The sequence below is a fragment of the Plecotus auritus genome (genome assembly GCF_963455305.1).
Source record: "Plecotus auritus genome assembly, chromosome: 5".
Classification (NCBI taxonomy): Eukaryota; Metazoa; Chordata; class Mammalia; order Chiroptera; family Vespertilionidae; genus Plecotus; species Plecotus auritus.
In genome coordinates this window covers 49,760,194-49,777,500 of record NC_137776.1, presented here as the reverse complement: position 1 = coordinate 49,777,500, position 17,307 = coordinate 49,760,194, and the positions used below count along the sequence as shown (strand labels likewise).

Below are 17,307 nucleotides of genomic sequence, written 5' to 3'. Positions count from 1 at the left end.
GTAATATGCAAATTGACAGTACATCTGCTACACTCACAAGCCACGCCCACCAGCCAATCAGGAGTATGCAAATTAACCCAACCAGAATGGCTGCAGCCACGGAGCAAGCAGGAGGCTTGGGTTTCCCTGGTAATGGAGGAAGTCAAGCTTTCCGCACACCCTGGTTGGCCTAGGCCTCCACTCAATGCTACAACGTTTCAATTATAGAAGATACATAAGTCCCAACAAAAATGGCTGTGGCCACGGAGCAAGCAGGAGGCTTGGCTCCACTCAAGGCTACAAAATTTCAATTATAGAAGATAAATAAATCCCAGATCCCAGGGCCTCCGCTTGGGTTGCCGGGAACGTGGCTGGCCTGCAAACCACCACAGGCCCCTCGCCCAGGCCGCCCCACACACCAAGGGAACCCACACCCTGATCCGGGACACCCTTCAGGGCAAACCAGCTGACCCCCACCGGTGCACCAGGCCTCTATCCTATCTAATAAAAGAGTAATATGCAAATTGACCATCACTCCAACACACAAGATGGCTGCCCCCATGTGGACACAAGATGGCCATCACAAGATGGCCAGCAGGGGAGCACAGTTGGGAGGAACCAGGTCTGCAAGAGAGGGCAGTTGGGGGTGATCAAGCCTGCATGGGAGGGCAGTTAGGGGTGACCAGGCCTGCAGGGGAGGGCAGTGAGGAGTGACCAGGCCTGCAGGGGAGGGCAGTTAGGGGTGACCAGGCCTGCAGGGGAAGGCAGTTAGGGGCAAACAGGCTGGCAGGGGAGCAGTTAGGCATCAATCAGGCTGTCAGGGGAGTGGTTAGGGGGTGATCAGGCTGGCAGGCAGAAGCAGTTAGGGGCAATTTGGAAGGCAAGCAGGCGAGCAGTTGGGAGCCAGCAGTCCTGGATTGTGAGGGGGATTGTGAGAGGGATGTTTAAACGGGCAGTTGGACATCCCTCAAGGGGTCCCAGATTGGAGAGGGTACAGGCTGGGCTGAGGGACACACACCCCCGTGCACGAATTTCGTGTACTGGGCCTCTACTTAGTGTAGAAAAGCCTAATATGCTAAGTGTCTGGTCATCTGGTCATCCATTCAACCAATCAAAGTACAATATGTTAATGATATGCTAAGGCCGCTCAACCACTTGCTATAACGTGCACTGACCACCAGGGGGCAGATGCTCTGACCGGTAGGTTAGCTTGCTGCTGGGGTCTGGCCGATTGGGATTGAGCGGGATGGGTCAGACATTCCCTGGAGCCTTCCTGCAGCCCCTCCTTGGCTGGCAAACCTCCCATGTCTCTCCCCGGCCCCGATCATGCACCAGTGGGGTCTCTCGGCCTGGCCTGCACCCTCTCGCAATCTGGGACCCCTCAGGGGATGTCGGAGAGCCAGTTTTAGCCTGATCCTGCAGGCCAGGCCAAGGGACCCCACTGGTGCATGAATTCATGTACTGGCCTCTAGTAGTTATATAAAGACTAGGTTATTTTTTAAACATACAAATAATATAGTATGTTTTGAACAGCTACTGAATTTAACCCCTTGCATTTTTATTAGGTACAGTGTTATTAACTGAAATGATAACATTTCAATCGCTGCATAAATCTCAATAGTGTAGGTCTGTCTCAAGTTGACTCCCTAAACGTTAGTCACACAACCTATTGACAAAACAAAGCAGAGTTCATTGCTTACCACAGTAAGGGAGACCATCAGCTCTCAAAGCTTGGCAGCGTGTGGGAGAAGGAAAGGCAGGTCAGAATTTATTGAGAGATCAAATTTGATGTAAAGAGGGTCTTTCAAAGTGAAGAAGTTTGATAAGGATTGGGTAAGGATCACGCACAATACAACAGTCCACAATTGGTGGAAACAGTGAAGGGAGGATTTTGAAATGAGGGATCCGCAGAATCATAGGGCTTAAAGTTTCTGTGGATATTTTCCATTGAAGAGTTGATGGGCTCTGGGTTTTTAGGGAAGCTCCTGTAATGAATAATCAAACCATTTGCTGGGACAGGAGGCTCCCAGAAAAGAAATTCATGCTAATAAAGACAGTAAAAGCACAAGTTCACTTTCATGTACACAGTAGGTGTGATTTTGGTTCTCAATATCCAAGCTGACTGTAGGGTACTTGGTTTCAGTTCTCAAGTCTACTCAGATAATCTGATAACAGATGAATTGAAGCATTTGATTTTTTATTTGGAGCTTCTTTTTTGGTAGCAATTAGACACAAACCTTTTGCATTTCAGCATTGCTTTGCAATTGTTAATAAGCTTTTTAGCCTATTTCTTGTGTTAGGGAAAATTAAAACAGGCAGAGTGGTGCAGCCACTATGGAAAATTTCCCGTACAAATGCTCACCAGCAGTCACCACTGGAAGCCTGCAACAAATCCTGCAAACCCATAGGGGGCAGCAGAGGGAAGCTGAATTCCTTGAGTGATCATGTAGAACAGCGACTCACCCTTTCAGGCAATTCTTAGAGGTGACTAAAGATGAAATCATGGGTGCTGGGTACTTTCCAAGAGATGAAAATCCTCTGTCTGAGGCAGGCAGGAAATTGCCGTTTTTAAAAACTTCCAGCTCTGTCTTCAGACCACTTGTCTCTTTCCCCTTAAGTTGCAAGCAGGGAAATTGTGTGGGGTCATTGCAAGCTCCACTTCAGACTCTCTTTTAACCCAGTTCCTACATAGGATATAAAGTCCATTAGATGGCTCTGACTTCCTTTTTCTCCTTGGTAGTCACATTTTAGGGAAGCACAGGAGGGTGCTCTAGGGCAATGAGGCATCCTCAGCCTATAACACTGACTAGGGTAAAGTACTGAGGATGCTCTTAGCATTTGAAAGAAGTGTGAACAGTGTATTTACATTTCAATTAAAATGGAAACTTCTTACAGGTTATGTTTCTAAAAGGTGTGGGGCACATCTGCTGAGGTCTATTGTTTAGTCATGCTGTAAATCCTTTTGAAACGTGTGAAAATGCTTCCCACTCGTTATAAAGCTCCCGCCACCCCTGGATTACAACTTTGATGTCACCAATCTCGCTTCAAAGGCTTCTTTCTGGGCTATTAATCACAGTTTAGCCTCTGAAGATATCGCCAGAAAAAACATTGGACATCTTTGTGCTAGACTTGCTAAAAACTTTGAAAGCTTGAGAGTTGCATATGCACAAATGGCAGCATTTCCTTTCATTGACAACTTTTTATTTTGCTGCAGAATCAAATGACATTATAGGTAAAAATATAAATGGGTCTCTTTACCCCTTGATTTGGGGTAAAGGAGATGAGAGAGGAGATGAAGGGTGGGAAATTGGGGAGAAGAGAGTTTGAGTCACTCAGACCCTTCCAAAGTAAAAAGCGGTAGGAACCAGAGTGAGCAAGAGATCGAGGTTCAAAGGGGAGTTGCCTTATCATTTTTTCTCATCTATTTTTTTTTTTTAACAAACCACTGCTCACAGTGGCAAATTACTGAGGTTCCCTTGCCCTCTACTCTGTTTGAGACCTTTGTGAACTGTTCACCCCCAATAATAATAACAGTCAATGCTGGTAAGGTGATGTGAGCACTTAACCTGGTACCAGCCCCACGTTGGCAGTGCTTTTGGTAAATTATATCCATGAATGCCCATAGCAACTCTGAGAATTAGGTAGTATTGTCTTCAAATTATACACAAGGAAACGGAAGCTCTGAGATGTTAATTAACTTGTTGAAGGTCATGCCCCTGGCAAAGGTAAAGCTCTGCGGAGGACTCAAGAGGCTGCTGCCCACGCCTTCAGTGTGGGTGGCTGGGTGCCTCCTTACCTGCCGAGAGACCCATACTGCCAGCTCTGCTCATCAGTGTCTGCCTACAGCCTGCCATGGCTCTCCATTGCCCACCTTCTCTTTGGGAAAACTCGAAACATCTTTTTTCTCCACTTCTATCTTCTTCAATGAGTAGCAGTGCCCTATATAGAGACTTTTTAAATATATATATATTTTTTATTGATTTCAGAGAGGAAGGGAGAGGGAGAGAGAGATAGAAACATCGATGGTGAGAGAGAATCATTAATTGGCTGCCTTCCGCACACCCCACACTGGAGATCGAGCCCGAAACCCAGGTTCAACCACTGAATCACGCTGACTGAGCTATAGAGAGACTTTTTAAAAACATGGTGATAAAAGCACATAACATGAAATCAACTCCCCTAACAAATGTTAAGTATACAGTGCTGTTCATTATGTGCACATTGTTGTACAGCAGATCTCTCAAAATTTTTCATATACCCATAGAACAGCAGCTCCCCATTTTCCTGTATCCCCCAGCCCTGGCAACCAACATTCTACTCTCTGCTCTGACAAACTTGATGACTTTTGATAGCTCATATAAGTGGAATCATGCAGTATTTGTCCTTCTGTGACTGGCTTGTTTCACTTAGCATAATGTCCTCCAGGTTCACTCATGTTGTCCCAAATGGCAGGTCTTCCTTCATTCTTACTGTTGAATATTCTCTTGTAAATGTTGATGTACGAAACATCCAAACCTGGATTGCTATGATTTTCTATGAATTTATTTGAACCAACCTGATGACAGTCGCTGGGAAACAAAATCTCAACATATTGAGAAAATGCTCCAGAGAATGGCAGTTTTACTGCTTGTGTTATACATCAGAGTCAAAGGGGGAGGCGTAAGTGTAAGGTTTGAGGTGCAGGAATCGGGAATCGGAGACCAAGGCATGTTAAAGAGGAAGTTTATTCTGCACTAATGAGTGAGATTCATTAGGAGGAGGGTAGAAAAACCAGGATTAGAGGAGGGGGAGGAGGAGAAGGACCCAGCCGGACTGCCTCGCAGACTGGGGAGACAGCAACATGTGCAGCGGTGACCACGCCTTTGGAGGGGAGGAATAGGAAGGGGTTGGGCCCAGGGCGAAACGGGAAGGGGTGGGGCCCAGGGCACTCGGCACGTGCTGATTGGTGGTTCAATGTCTCGGGGATGTCCCAGTGGCAGACGCTGGTTACGTCATACTCCGTCCACCAGTTGGGGGAAGGGAGGATCTATCAGTAAGCAGTATTATATGAAATCTATTGGTGATATGTATGTTAGTGGGTATGGGACAGTTAACAATTAACATAATTAACATTTATAGCACAAAGGGATGGTATTTGGGCAGCAAGATAACGATGAGGGGTTCTGGGGTCTCATGCTTTCGGGAAGTTGTACCCTGAGGGATCTGGAAAAAAGAGGATTACTCTGACATTCCAAAGATACGTTATCTTAGATACAAACACAGAATAGATAGGCTCAGTTAAGGTAAAGATTGACAAACCCAGGACTATGCTGGCTAGGACATGACTACCCACCATGACTCCCTTTTAGTTAGGAAGTTTTAATTTCAGACCATCCTATGTAGTTACTCTAGGTCTCCGAGTTTGTAAGGCCCGCCATGCAGGCCTCCCCTGAGCTTGTCAGGTTTAGTATGTGGCCCCTTTTCCATCCACATATGTATATACCACATTTTCTTTATCTGTTCATCCTTTTGTTGCTGGTGGAAATAGGGTTTTCCCATAGAGTCATGAGAAAAGCATTTTGGGGATCCACTCATAGGAGGATGAGATATCGTGGTAAGATTTATTGGAACAAAAATAAAGGACTTTCCCCAGGTGCCCCATGTCTCATCCACTAGTAGGTGACTCAGTTCTGTCTCTCTGTGGAACAGGTCGAGTCTCTGGGGCCTCAGACCCACACTTGTCCTCACCAAACCCAGAAGATGGGCAAGGGCCCAGATATGTTGTGCCATCAGCCCAACATCAGCAGGGCATCCAAAGCTTTCATAGTTCATTTCATGCCAAAGGTTAATCCAGCTCATTCTCTGTCCCCGTCTGGCTAGCTTAGTTTATCTTCCCGGCTGTACTAGAGCTATGCCTGGAGCTGCATGGCTGAATGAATGAATCCCTGCTACCTAGATGGGCCTTGGTTAACTTTGACTATATTACCTTGGGCTTGGGAGAAAGCAGACTTTCTTTCTCCTTCCTTCCTTCCTTCCTTCCTTCCTTCCTTCCTTCCTTCCTTCCTTCCTTCCTTCCTTCCTTCCTTCCTTCTTTCCTTCCTTCCTTCCTTCCTTCCTTCCTTCCTTCCTTCCTTCCCTCCTCCCTCCCTCCCTCCCTCCCTCCCTCCCTTCCTCCTTCCCTCCCTCCTTTCCTCTCTCCCTCCAATTGAGCTGCCAGGCCAGGGTGAGAGCAGGTTCTCTTTCACACTAACCAATCTCTTTCCTGGCTCTTTGAGGCTGTGCTGGATTCTCCCCTTATCCGATCCCTTTCCCAGATCTCCCAGAGTTTCATACCCTGTATCCAACCCAATCTTTCCACAGATTTTCCCAAGCTATACTCTTCCCCTTTATGTCACCATTTTGGCTCCTACTGCATATGCCTCAGTTTTGTTGCCTCCTCTGGTTCCTATTGCACATGTGCTTACCTCTCCCCCTGTGCCATCTTGCTTTCTCCTGCACAGGCATCTAGCAAAGGAATTTCCCCCACTCCTCTCCTTGATCATTTCAGCTACTGGGCCAGTTGTGTCCTGGGGAGATTGGAAAGTGATTCTTCCTGCCTGCTCTGGGATTAAGGCCCCTCAGCTGAGAATGTGGCTGTCCCCTGGGGAGACTGTGAATGCTGTGGCTTCCTAGTGAATCGGGTTTAATGTCCAATTCAACTCCCTTAGTTTATTAGGCTTAATCAGCAGGGGTGGGAACCTTTTTTCTGCCAAGGGCCATTTGGATATTTATAACATCATTTGCAGGCCATACAAAATTATCAACTTAAAAATTAGCTTGCTGTATTTGGTCAAACATTTAATTAACTCACCCCTAATTCCTTGGCAGGGCCAGACCAAATGATTTCGTGGACCTTATGGGGTCTGGGGGCTGGATGTTCCCCACCCTGGCTTAATGTATGATTCCATTTGCTTCCTTCCTTTATTAATAAGTAGCTAGCTACCTATGCTAACACTCTACTGGGCTATTGTGAATAATGCTGCAATGAACATAAGAATGCAAATACCTCTTCAAGATTTTGTTTTCAATTCTTTTGGATAAATACCTGGAAGTGGTATTGCTGGATCATATGGTAATTCTATTTTTTATTTTTTCCAGGTATAGGTCTTTTACTTCCCTTGTTAATTTATTTCTAGGTATTTTATTTTTATTTTTCCCATTGAGTATAATGTTAGCTGTGGGTTTGTCATATATGCCTTTATTATGTTGAGGTTATTTTTAAATTTTTAAAAAACCTTCATACTGTTTTCCATAGCAGTTGCACCATTTTACATTCTCATCTGTAGTACACAGGGTTCTAATTTCTCCACATCCTCACCAACACTTGCTATTTTCTGTTATTGTTTTTTAAGTTAAATTTTTAAAGAAAATTTAAATAATTTTCCTACTACCCTTCTAGGTTCTTAGCTAAGAAAACCCTGCAATAAAAAGACAGATTAAAAAGAAAAAGCAGATTAAGAGGAGGAAAAAACACAGAAGTTTAACAACAATTATACCTCCTGTATACATGGGAGGGACCCAAGAAACTTAGTAACTCCTTGAAATGGCCCAAGCCACCATCATAAATATAATCTCTGGCTAAAGAAACAGATGGGGGGGGGGGGGGGGGAGTTGGGAGGGGAGGTCAGTTGTGTAAGATGACCAGGAAAAGCACAGTAAACAAGGGTAAGATTGTTATGTAGATTGAAGTCCTGGCCTTTTGTACTGATAAAAATTTCTCGAGATTTAGAGTCATTCTGTTTTCCAGTACAGGAAAGGGGACACTCTTACAAATGAAGGTTTCTCTTATAAATGTAAATGTTCTTGCAAAGGGATAACTTCTGCTCAGTTTTCAGAGCTTCACTTGTGACTGCTGTTTCTTAAAGTTAACCGTCTTAAAATAATCAATATGCCGAAGAGGTATATATTGGGGTAATACATTTTGCTCATCTTCATTATAATGACCTTCCTAATAAGTATGAGGTGATATCTCATTGTGATTTTGATCTGCATTTCCCTCATTATTAGTGATGTTGAGCATCTTTTTATATACCTGTTAGCCTTTTGTATGTCATCTTTGGAGAAATTTCTATTCAAATCCTTTGCTTATGTTTTAATTAAGTTATTTTATTTTATTTGATATTTTGCTCTTGAGTTATATAATTTCCTTGTACTGTTGACCCTTGAGCAATGCAGAAGTTAGGGACTTCTCTTTCTCTGATTGGCTTATTTCACTTAGCAAAATACCTTCTAGGTCCACCCAGGCTGTCACAAAAGGTAAAATTTCCTTCTTTTTTATGACCAAGTAGTATTCCCTTATGTAAGTTTACCATGTTACAGCAAATTTCCAAGCAGCAGGAAGATAGACAACCAGATTCAGAAAATGCACTTTTTATTACGGAAGCACTGGTGCTGGGTGAGGTTTGCTAATATTTTGTTGAGGATTTTAGTGTCTATGTTCATCAGAGATATTGGCCTATAATTTTCTTTCTTTGTCATCTTTATCTGGTTTTGGAATTAGGACAATGCTGGCTTTGTATAATGAGCTTGGAAATCTTCCCTCTTGAATTTTTTGGAAAAGTTTGAGAAGGATCCGTTCCAGGGCTTTTGTTTTTTTGGGACTTTTTTTTTTTTTTTTAAGTTACTGCTTCAATTTCACTATCTTTAATCTATCTATTCAGAGTCTCTGATTCTTCATGATTCAACTTTGGAAGAGTGTATGTTTCTAGGAATGTATCCATTTTGTCCAGATTGTCCAATTTGTTGGCATATAGTTTGTAATATTTTCTTAAAATACTTCGTATTTGTTTGGTGTCAGTTGTTACTTCTCTTTCATTTCTGACTTTATTTATTTGGGTTCTCTCTCTCTCTCTCTCTCTCTCTCTCTCTCTCTCTCTCTCTTTTGATGAGTCTAGTTAAAGCAGTGGTTCTCAACCTTTACAGTTCCTCATGTTGTGGTGACCCCCAACCATAAAATTATTTTCGTTGCTACTTCATAACTGTAATTTTGCTACTGTTATGAATCATAATGTAAATATCTGTGTTTTCCGATGGTCTTAGGCGACCCTGCTAGCGGTTCTCAACCTGTGGGTCACTTGTCAATCTTATTTATCTTTTCAAAGAACCAGCTCTTGGTTTCATTGATCTTTTGTATTGTTTTTTAAGACTCTTTTTTGTTTATTTTTGCTTTGATATTTATTATTTCCTTTCTTCTACTCACTTTGGGCTTTGTTTGTTTTCCACCTTATTACATGTAATCTTCCATAAATTCCCTTCTTAATTCTAAATGTATAAAAGAAACTACAAACAGTCATTCCATGAGAGTTTGAGATCTCACTTCCTTGCATGTCATCAGTTTGGCTCAAATAAAGTCATAAAAATTCTGTACAGGTTTGGACGTTACTTTTGTTGACACATGCATTTCTCACCGAGTTGTTCAAGGTCAACTGCATATTTTGGAAATCAGTCCCTTGTCAGATATATGGTTTGCAAATATTTTCTCCCATTCTGTTAGGTTGCCTTTTCTCTCTGTTAAAGGTTCTCTTTGCTGTGCAAAAGCTTTAAGTTTCATGTAGTCCAACTTTTCTATTTTTATTTTGCTGCCTGTGCTTTGGTGTCCCATCCAAGAAATCATTGCCAAGACCAGTGTTATAATGCTCCCCACATTTTCTTCTAGGATTTTAAAAATAGTTTCAGGTCTTACTGATAAGTCATTAGTCCTATATGAGTTGACTTTCATGTATGGGGAGGAACAAACTTTCCTCTACCATCAAGGTTCTTTTGGGTGGTCTAATAGTCCAATAGACATGAAACAGATTAGAAAGAGAAAATAACCCAAGTTTAATACATATTTATGTATGGGAACCCAGTATACAAGAGAGTCAGAGACCCCACTTGCAGGAGAGGTTTAGAAATAGAAAGGGGGCTTGAGATACATAAGACATTCAGAGCTGGGGATGAGGTAATGTACCTTGGGGGCTGCATGATAAGAAGAGCAGATGTTTAGTACATAAAAGTTTGCCTTGTCAAGTAGGTGGGCAGAAGAGGTTATCTCTGACAATCTCTTATGGGCAAGGTCTCTAATTTGAATTCTTCTGGGCAGTTAAGGGTGGGAACAGAAGTTTCTCCTGAGCCTGGGGCTAAAATTGCCTTTAGCTCAAAACAATTTTCATACCACCGAAGACCATTTTGGGGTGATTCATTCTGGACCCCACACATGTATAGTGTAAGAGGGATCAGTTTCATTGTTTTGCATGTAGATGTCCAGATTTCCAACACCATTTGTTGAAGAGACAATACTTTCCCCACTGTGTAGTCTTGGCACCATGTTAAAGATGATTGATTCTATATGCATGGTTTTGTTTCTGGTCTCTCTCTCGTTCCATTTATCTATATGTCTATCATTATGCCAGTATCATTCTGTTTTGATTACTGCAGCTTTATAATATATTTTGAAATCAGATAGTATGAAACCTTCAACTTTATTTTTCTTCTTAAGATTGTTTCGGAGCTTTGGGGTCATTTGTGGTTCCATATAAATGTTAAGATTGCTTTTTCTATTTCTGCAAAAAAATACCATTGGAATTTTGATGGGGACTGTGTTAATTCTATAGTTTTCTTTGAGAAGCATGGATATTTTAATACTATTAAGTCTTCCAATCCAAAAACACAGTGAAGTGTAGCAGACTATGGAACTCTAGTAAGGATTACTTTGATCTGAAGATAATCAAAGGCAACCAAGAAGCAGATAACAAAAATTCTCTGCCTAATTCCCTATTTGCCCGCTATTTGCTTAAAAACAGGATATAAAACTGTAAAGCAGGATATAAATTTTTACAAGTTCTTTGCCTTCCTCTCTACCAAGAAGGACAGAAGTTAATCACCACAGACAACTCTAGACTCTTATCAGCCCAGAAACAACACCAGAAGAATAAACTTACTAACTAGTTCTTATCTTCCATTACCTTCCCACAATTTACTGCCCAGAAACAAAGTTCTTTTCTTTGTTTTGTTGCTTCTTTACAAATTTATTGTCCCTTTGTTAAGATGTTCGAACCATTCTTTGACTTAGTTATCACTGAGTACTCCTATGTGTATGTGCAATGTATGTGTTAATAAACTTCTGCTTGTTTTTCTCTTGTTAATCTGTCTTCTTTCAGTCTAATTTGCAGGTCCCCAGCCAATGAACCAAAATGAGTAGAGGAAAAAGATTTTATTTTCCTCCCTCACAACAGGATGTCTTTTTATTTATTTGTGTCTTCTTTAATTTCTTTCAGGAATGTTTTATTGTTTTCAATGTACAAATCTTTTACCTCGATTAAGTTTATTTCTAAGTATTTTATTCTTTCTGATACTATTACAAATGGGGTAGCTTTCTTAATTTACTTTTCAGATTTCCATTCTTAGTGTATAGACATACAACTGATTTTTTGTATGTGACTTTATATCTTAACTGTGTTTTGAATTCATTCATCAGTTTTAACAGGTTTTTTTGTGGGATCTTTAAGATTTTCTACATATAATAAATATATCACCTATAAACAGATATAATTTTACTTCTTTATGATTTGGATCCTTTTATTTCTTTTTGTTGCTTAATTGCTTTAGCTAAGACTACCAGGACTATGTTGAATAGAAGTGGTGAGAGTGGGCATCTTGCCTTGTTACTGATCTTAGAGGAAAAGCTTCTAATTTTTCACTGTTGACTATGTTAGCTGTGGGCTTTTCATATGTGGCTTTTCTATTCCTAGTTTGTTGAATATATTGAAGACTTTTTGTTGTTTCTTTTTTGCTTATGACACTAATAGAAATTCAATTTATATGATACATTATTTACAAATTATTTCTTATAAATAATTATTATAATTCATTTATAACTAATGTCATTGAAGTTTCAAATTTTAAATTTTTCAACTTTTACAAATTCAGAGCAGATCATTTGAAAAATTCAGAAAAATATAAGAACGCAAAGAGAAAATTACTCATGATCCTATTCCCTTAACTTTCCTCTACTTTAACTACTTTATCTTTTTCCCCAGGTAACTTGGCCCAGACAAGAGCCAGGATAACAGCAACTTCAAGATCTTTGCCTCCACATTTCAGTGCTGGGAAAGCCAAGGTGAGTAACAGGTCTATACCCAAAATAATGTGGACGAAAAGGTGGGAATAATTTAGGTGGGCAGCATTAGTTTCCTTTATCTGGCCCACTACTTGGGCAATCTAGAAAATAGACTAAAGGTATTTATGAATCAAGTATTAGAAAATTTGAAACAACATCATAGAATCCTTTATAATCCTGTGTCGGGGGAAAACATTTCCTCTACCCTCTTAAGTTCAGTAATTGGGGGACTGTGAAATAACTCAAACTGATAGATTAGCAAGAGAAAAAGCAGATCTTAATCATGTTTATACAGGAGTTCACCAAAATGACTCAAAGGGGCAATTAGATTTTGGGGCTTATACACCATCGTAATAGGAGATGAGAAGGAGAAGGACATTTTTGGAAGAAAAAATGACTTCTGGGAAACAATCTAATTACAAAATGGGTAAAGGACCTGACTAGACCCTTCTCCAAAGAGGACATACAGAGGGCAAATAGACATATGAAAACATGCTCAGCATCATTAATCATCAGAGAAATGCAAATTAAAGCCACGGTGAGATATCACCTCACACCTGTCAGAATGGCTATCATTAATATATCAAAAAACAAGTGTTGTCCAGGATGTGGAGAAAAGGGAACACTTGTGCACTGTTGGTGGGAATACAGATTGGTGCATCCACTATGGAGAGTAGTATGGGGTTACTTCAAAAAATTAAAAATGGAAATCTCTTATGACCCAGTGATTCCCACTTCTGGGAATTTATTTGAAGAATCCCAAAACACTAATTCAAAAGCATGTATACAACCCTATGTTCACTGCAGTGTTATTTACAACAGCCAAGATTTGGAAGCAGCCCTGTGCCCATCATTAGATGAATGGATAAAGAATCTATGGTACATTTACACAATGGAATACTATTCAGCTGTAGAAAAGAAGAAATTTTACCCTTTGCAACAGCATAGATGGACCTGAAGATTATTATGCTAAGTGAAATAAGCCAGTCAGAGAAAGACAAGTATCATGCGTGAAATTTAATGTGCAAAATGAACTAGAAGCAAAGTAGAGATAGACTCATAGATAGAGAGCTGGCTGACAACAGTGTGGTGATTGTTGGGGGGTCAGGGAGAAGGTGGAGGGTGTGGGGATAAATGGTGATGGATGGAGACTTGACTTGAGATGGTGAACACACAGTATAGTGTACAGATGATGTGTGGTAGAATTGTGCACCTAAAACTCATAATTTTGTTAACCAGTGTCACCCAATAAATTCAATTTTTTTTTAAATATATTTTATTGATTTTTACAGAGAGGAAGGGAGAGGGATAGAGAGCTAGAAACATCGATGAGAGAGAAACATCGATCAGCTGCCTCCTGCACACCCCCTACTGGGGATGTGCCCGCAACCAAGGTACATGCCCTTGACCGGAATCAAACCCGGGACCCTTGAGTCCACAGGCCGACGCTCTATCCACTGAGCCAAACCGGTTTCGGCAATAAATTCAATTTAAAAAGCAAAAGAATAAGCAATACAGCCACACATGTTACTTTTGAATATTGTCCCAAAATTGATATACATATCTGTACATCTTCTGAGAATAAAACTCACCTACACTTAATAAAGAATCAGATCATTTTCATTAACAATAATTGTAACACTCACATTGCTATTACAGTCCAGGGTAATACTCTACTTTTCAACATCATGAGTTTGCAGCAAGATATTAGGACTATTTATCATGAGGTATTTTGGTGCCTAGAAGAGATTTACATAGGATTTTCAGTGATTCTGAGAGCCTCTTGATATTACATGTAAAATTTTGTTTGTGTTAAATAGAGTTGATTATTGTTATTGATGAAAGTCATGTTTTATAGACTTGCTTTGAACACTGAGTCAGTAAATAATGAAGCATTGCTCCTAAGGGAAATATATAGGTTCCTGCAAGCCTCTGGTCACATTTTTGTCAATTGATTAATATATAATTTTGTTTTATTTCCATTTCTATTTAAAGACAACTTATTTAATATATATTTCTTACAAAGAATGATTTACATGCATTACTTCTTTACATAAAGTAGTATTTCAATTACAGTATTTATGTTATTGAACTCAAGGCCAGTAGCACTACAGCTCATATTTATCTAACACACATATGTTCTTCAAGAGGCATACCATACCCTTCTTGCACTTAGAAACACTAAACAGCACTTTAGAACTATGATTAGGGGCTATTTTTTTTTAAACATATTTTATTGACATTTCACAGAGAGGAAGGGAGAGGGATAGAGAGCTAGAAACATCGATGAGAGAGAAACATGGATCAGCTGCCTCCTGCACACCCCCCACTGGGGATGTGCCCGCAACCAATGTACATGCCCTTGACCGGAATCGAACCCGGGACCCCTCAGTCCGCAGGCCGATGCTCTATCCACTGAGCCAAACCGGTTTCGGCAGGGGCTATTTTAAACAGTTAAATCACCAGCCAAAAAGCACAAAAAAAAAAACCAAAAACAAATTAAAAAACCCACTTAAATAGACCTTTAAAAAGATACTTATTGTTCAACCTCAGCTGCAAACATGCAAGTCAGGTGTCCCTAAGTTTTCACCATTCAGTATGTCTGTGAATGACTATGAAATCATTGTGAAGATTGATTTGGAAGTTGCAAATACATTTTAGCAAGTAGGCAAATTCCTAAGTATAAAATCTATAAATAATGAGGATCAACTATAAATGTGTCTTTTGAAATCATTGGCTTCTACCAGATTCTAAAGGGGACCATAACACAGAAATATGAAAGACTCCAGTGTGACATTGTCAGCCCGAGCCCCCCTCCTTTCCTCAATTTGATATTTTGACTACTGGACTCTGTCAGGACCCATTTCCTTGCCTTCCACACTCAGCATAGTGTTCCCTCCCTTCCTGCACTGCCTATTTCATTCTGGCGCTGCAATGTGAGAAGTGTGCTCTCTGGTGTGTGGCCTATGTTTACATCATTATAATAACTATATATACAGGTGAGATGAACATTGTTAGAGATTTTTACTTGGAAAGGAGATAAGTTGAAAATTTTAAGGTTTCAGAAAATACCGGTATAAAGGGTGACAATAGCAATTAACAAACAAACAAACAAACAGCTCCATCAGTTCTGTTCTCCCTTATCCAAGAATAAAGAACAGAGATGGTCTTGTAGGAACTGGCCTCCAGCACATTCAGCACCCCACACTGGGCCAGGTGCAGTGTAGTCTTGCGTTCCCATTTAGTGCTATAGAGGCTTTTGAGAGGAATGACACTTAGGGACTTTTTCCTGAAGAGATGGACGGATCATGTGATAGCAGTAAAATTTCCTGACAACAGGCCTTGTCAGGAGATAAATATAAGCACTTCTTAGGTTTCCGGATGCAAATAGTGGGCATTAAACAAGACCAGAGGAGAAAACCCTTCAATTTTTTATTTATTGTTGAAATCTAGATGATTTATGAGACTTTTTGGAGCCTATGTCTTTATCCTAGAGTAAATTTAGTTGACAGGTGAGGCAAATCTTTTAAATAATTTCGTGCTTTCAGACTGTTTTTGTAAGTTATTTCAACCATATAGAAAGGCAGTATGGAATGTTTAAGAAGTAGGTTTTGGAATCCGAAAGGGTTCAGATCTTGGCATGGCCAATTAATTACTAGCTACAAGACTGGGAGATTTACCTAAAATCTCTGAGCCTTGACTTCCTCAAATGTAGAATCTGGGTAATAAAAGTACTTATCTCATAGGGTCATTTTGAGAATTAATGACAATGTAGGCAAAGCGTTCAGTATAGTGATTTTACCTTGGAAACAATAAGCGTTTTATTACTCACATTTAGATAACTCTCTGAAAGCATGTTCATTTCCTATGGGCTTGGGGTCTGTACCACAATTTAAAAAGCTTACTCCTGACTACTTTGAAGGCTAACCAGCACCTCTCACAAGGAACTCAGCAGGACATTAGTCATGTGGTCAAAAGTAAGCTTGCTCAGCTCCAATAGACTTATAATGTTGTATAAATTGCTGCTATAGGAGAAAGGTACACTGAGTTAGACAATGATTTATTCAGAATATTAGTTCTACAGATCATTTTGAAATAGGTTTCATTGGAAATAGTTTCTCTGCCAATAAATAAAAAGATCTCCTTGCTGTGTTGGGTGTGAGCTAGGACTTACCTTCTGCCATGGAACAAAACTCTGCATCCTTGATATTGATCACTAAACTAAAAATCAAGCACACTGGTGCTGGAAGGGGAACTGACTGATTTCTTGTGTGTGCAAGGCAGTGTTTTTTACTAATGAGGAAAACAGAGGCTTTGAGAAGTTAAATAAGTCCAAAGCCACACAGCTAGTAAGTGGAGGAGCCAGAATTTGCACCAGGTGTGTCTGATTCCAAAACTCTGTTCTCTGTAACACATATCCCAGAGCCTAGGAAAGCTTTTCTAGTCGCTTTTCTACTAGGAGGTAAAAACGTGTAATATACTTTGGAGTGTTGCAGAAGACCAAAGAAAACCAAGGACACTTCAAAGAAGAGGAGGGACACTTTTTAATACACCAGCAACTCAGGAACTCAGGGAACAGCCTTCCAAATCTGAGTAAAGGAAATGCATGGAGCTTTCTTTTATATCTCCCTGTGGTCTTTGTCCTGTAAATATGGATTATGCTTCTGGTCTTTTTCACGGGCCTTGCAAGAAGGCCCCCAGGTGTTGGGGGTCTCCAGGCCATATCTGATGGTCTGGCCTGGTGTCAGCGTTAATAACCCTCCCTCTGGACAGTGCACTGTGCACAGCCCCATGGCCTCTGTAACCAGTTCTGCAAGACCAGTATCTGGGAAGGAGCAGTGACTTAATTATAGGTTATCAAGAATGTACACTGAGCTTGCTGGCATGGATTCAGATCACTATCCCCCAAATATCAGGGTTACATTGGAATTAGCCCTTTTTAGCCTTCTCATTCTCCCCCTTGTCCCACAAGCTTCTCTTAGCCTTGTGGTACAACAATTATGGGATATTATGGTGAACATGGATGACGACCACTCTTAACTGCTTCCAGCTGGAAAGGGATGATGACAAAGGGGTTAGCATCCCATGAAAGGTTTGTAGGGAATTCTGAAGTTTAAAGGCATTCCCGTCCAGTTTGCAGGCAGGCAGAGGTAAGCAGTGGTCCCACACTCGTAGAATGTTCCTGCATGGGAGCACCAGGTGGTGTTTTCAGC

At 40.7% G+C, this 17,307-nt stretch overlaps 1 protein-coding gene across 1 annotated transcript in view; it reads left to right on the top strand.

The window, feature by feature from the left end:
- The window catches only part of MYO3B (myosin IIIB), a gene marked incomplete at its 3' end in the record, with an annotated part of 379,148 nt that overhangs the window by 195,132 nt on the left and 166,709 nt on the right, over positions 1-17,307 (top strand). The window contains exon 22 of the mRNA XM_080668808.1: positions 12,015-12,094. Coding sequence (XP_080524934.1) covers positions 12,015-12,094 — 80 coding nt within the window. The remainder of the gene's footprint in view (positions 1-12,014; positions 12,095-17,307) is intronic.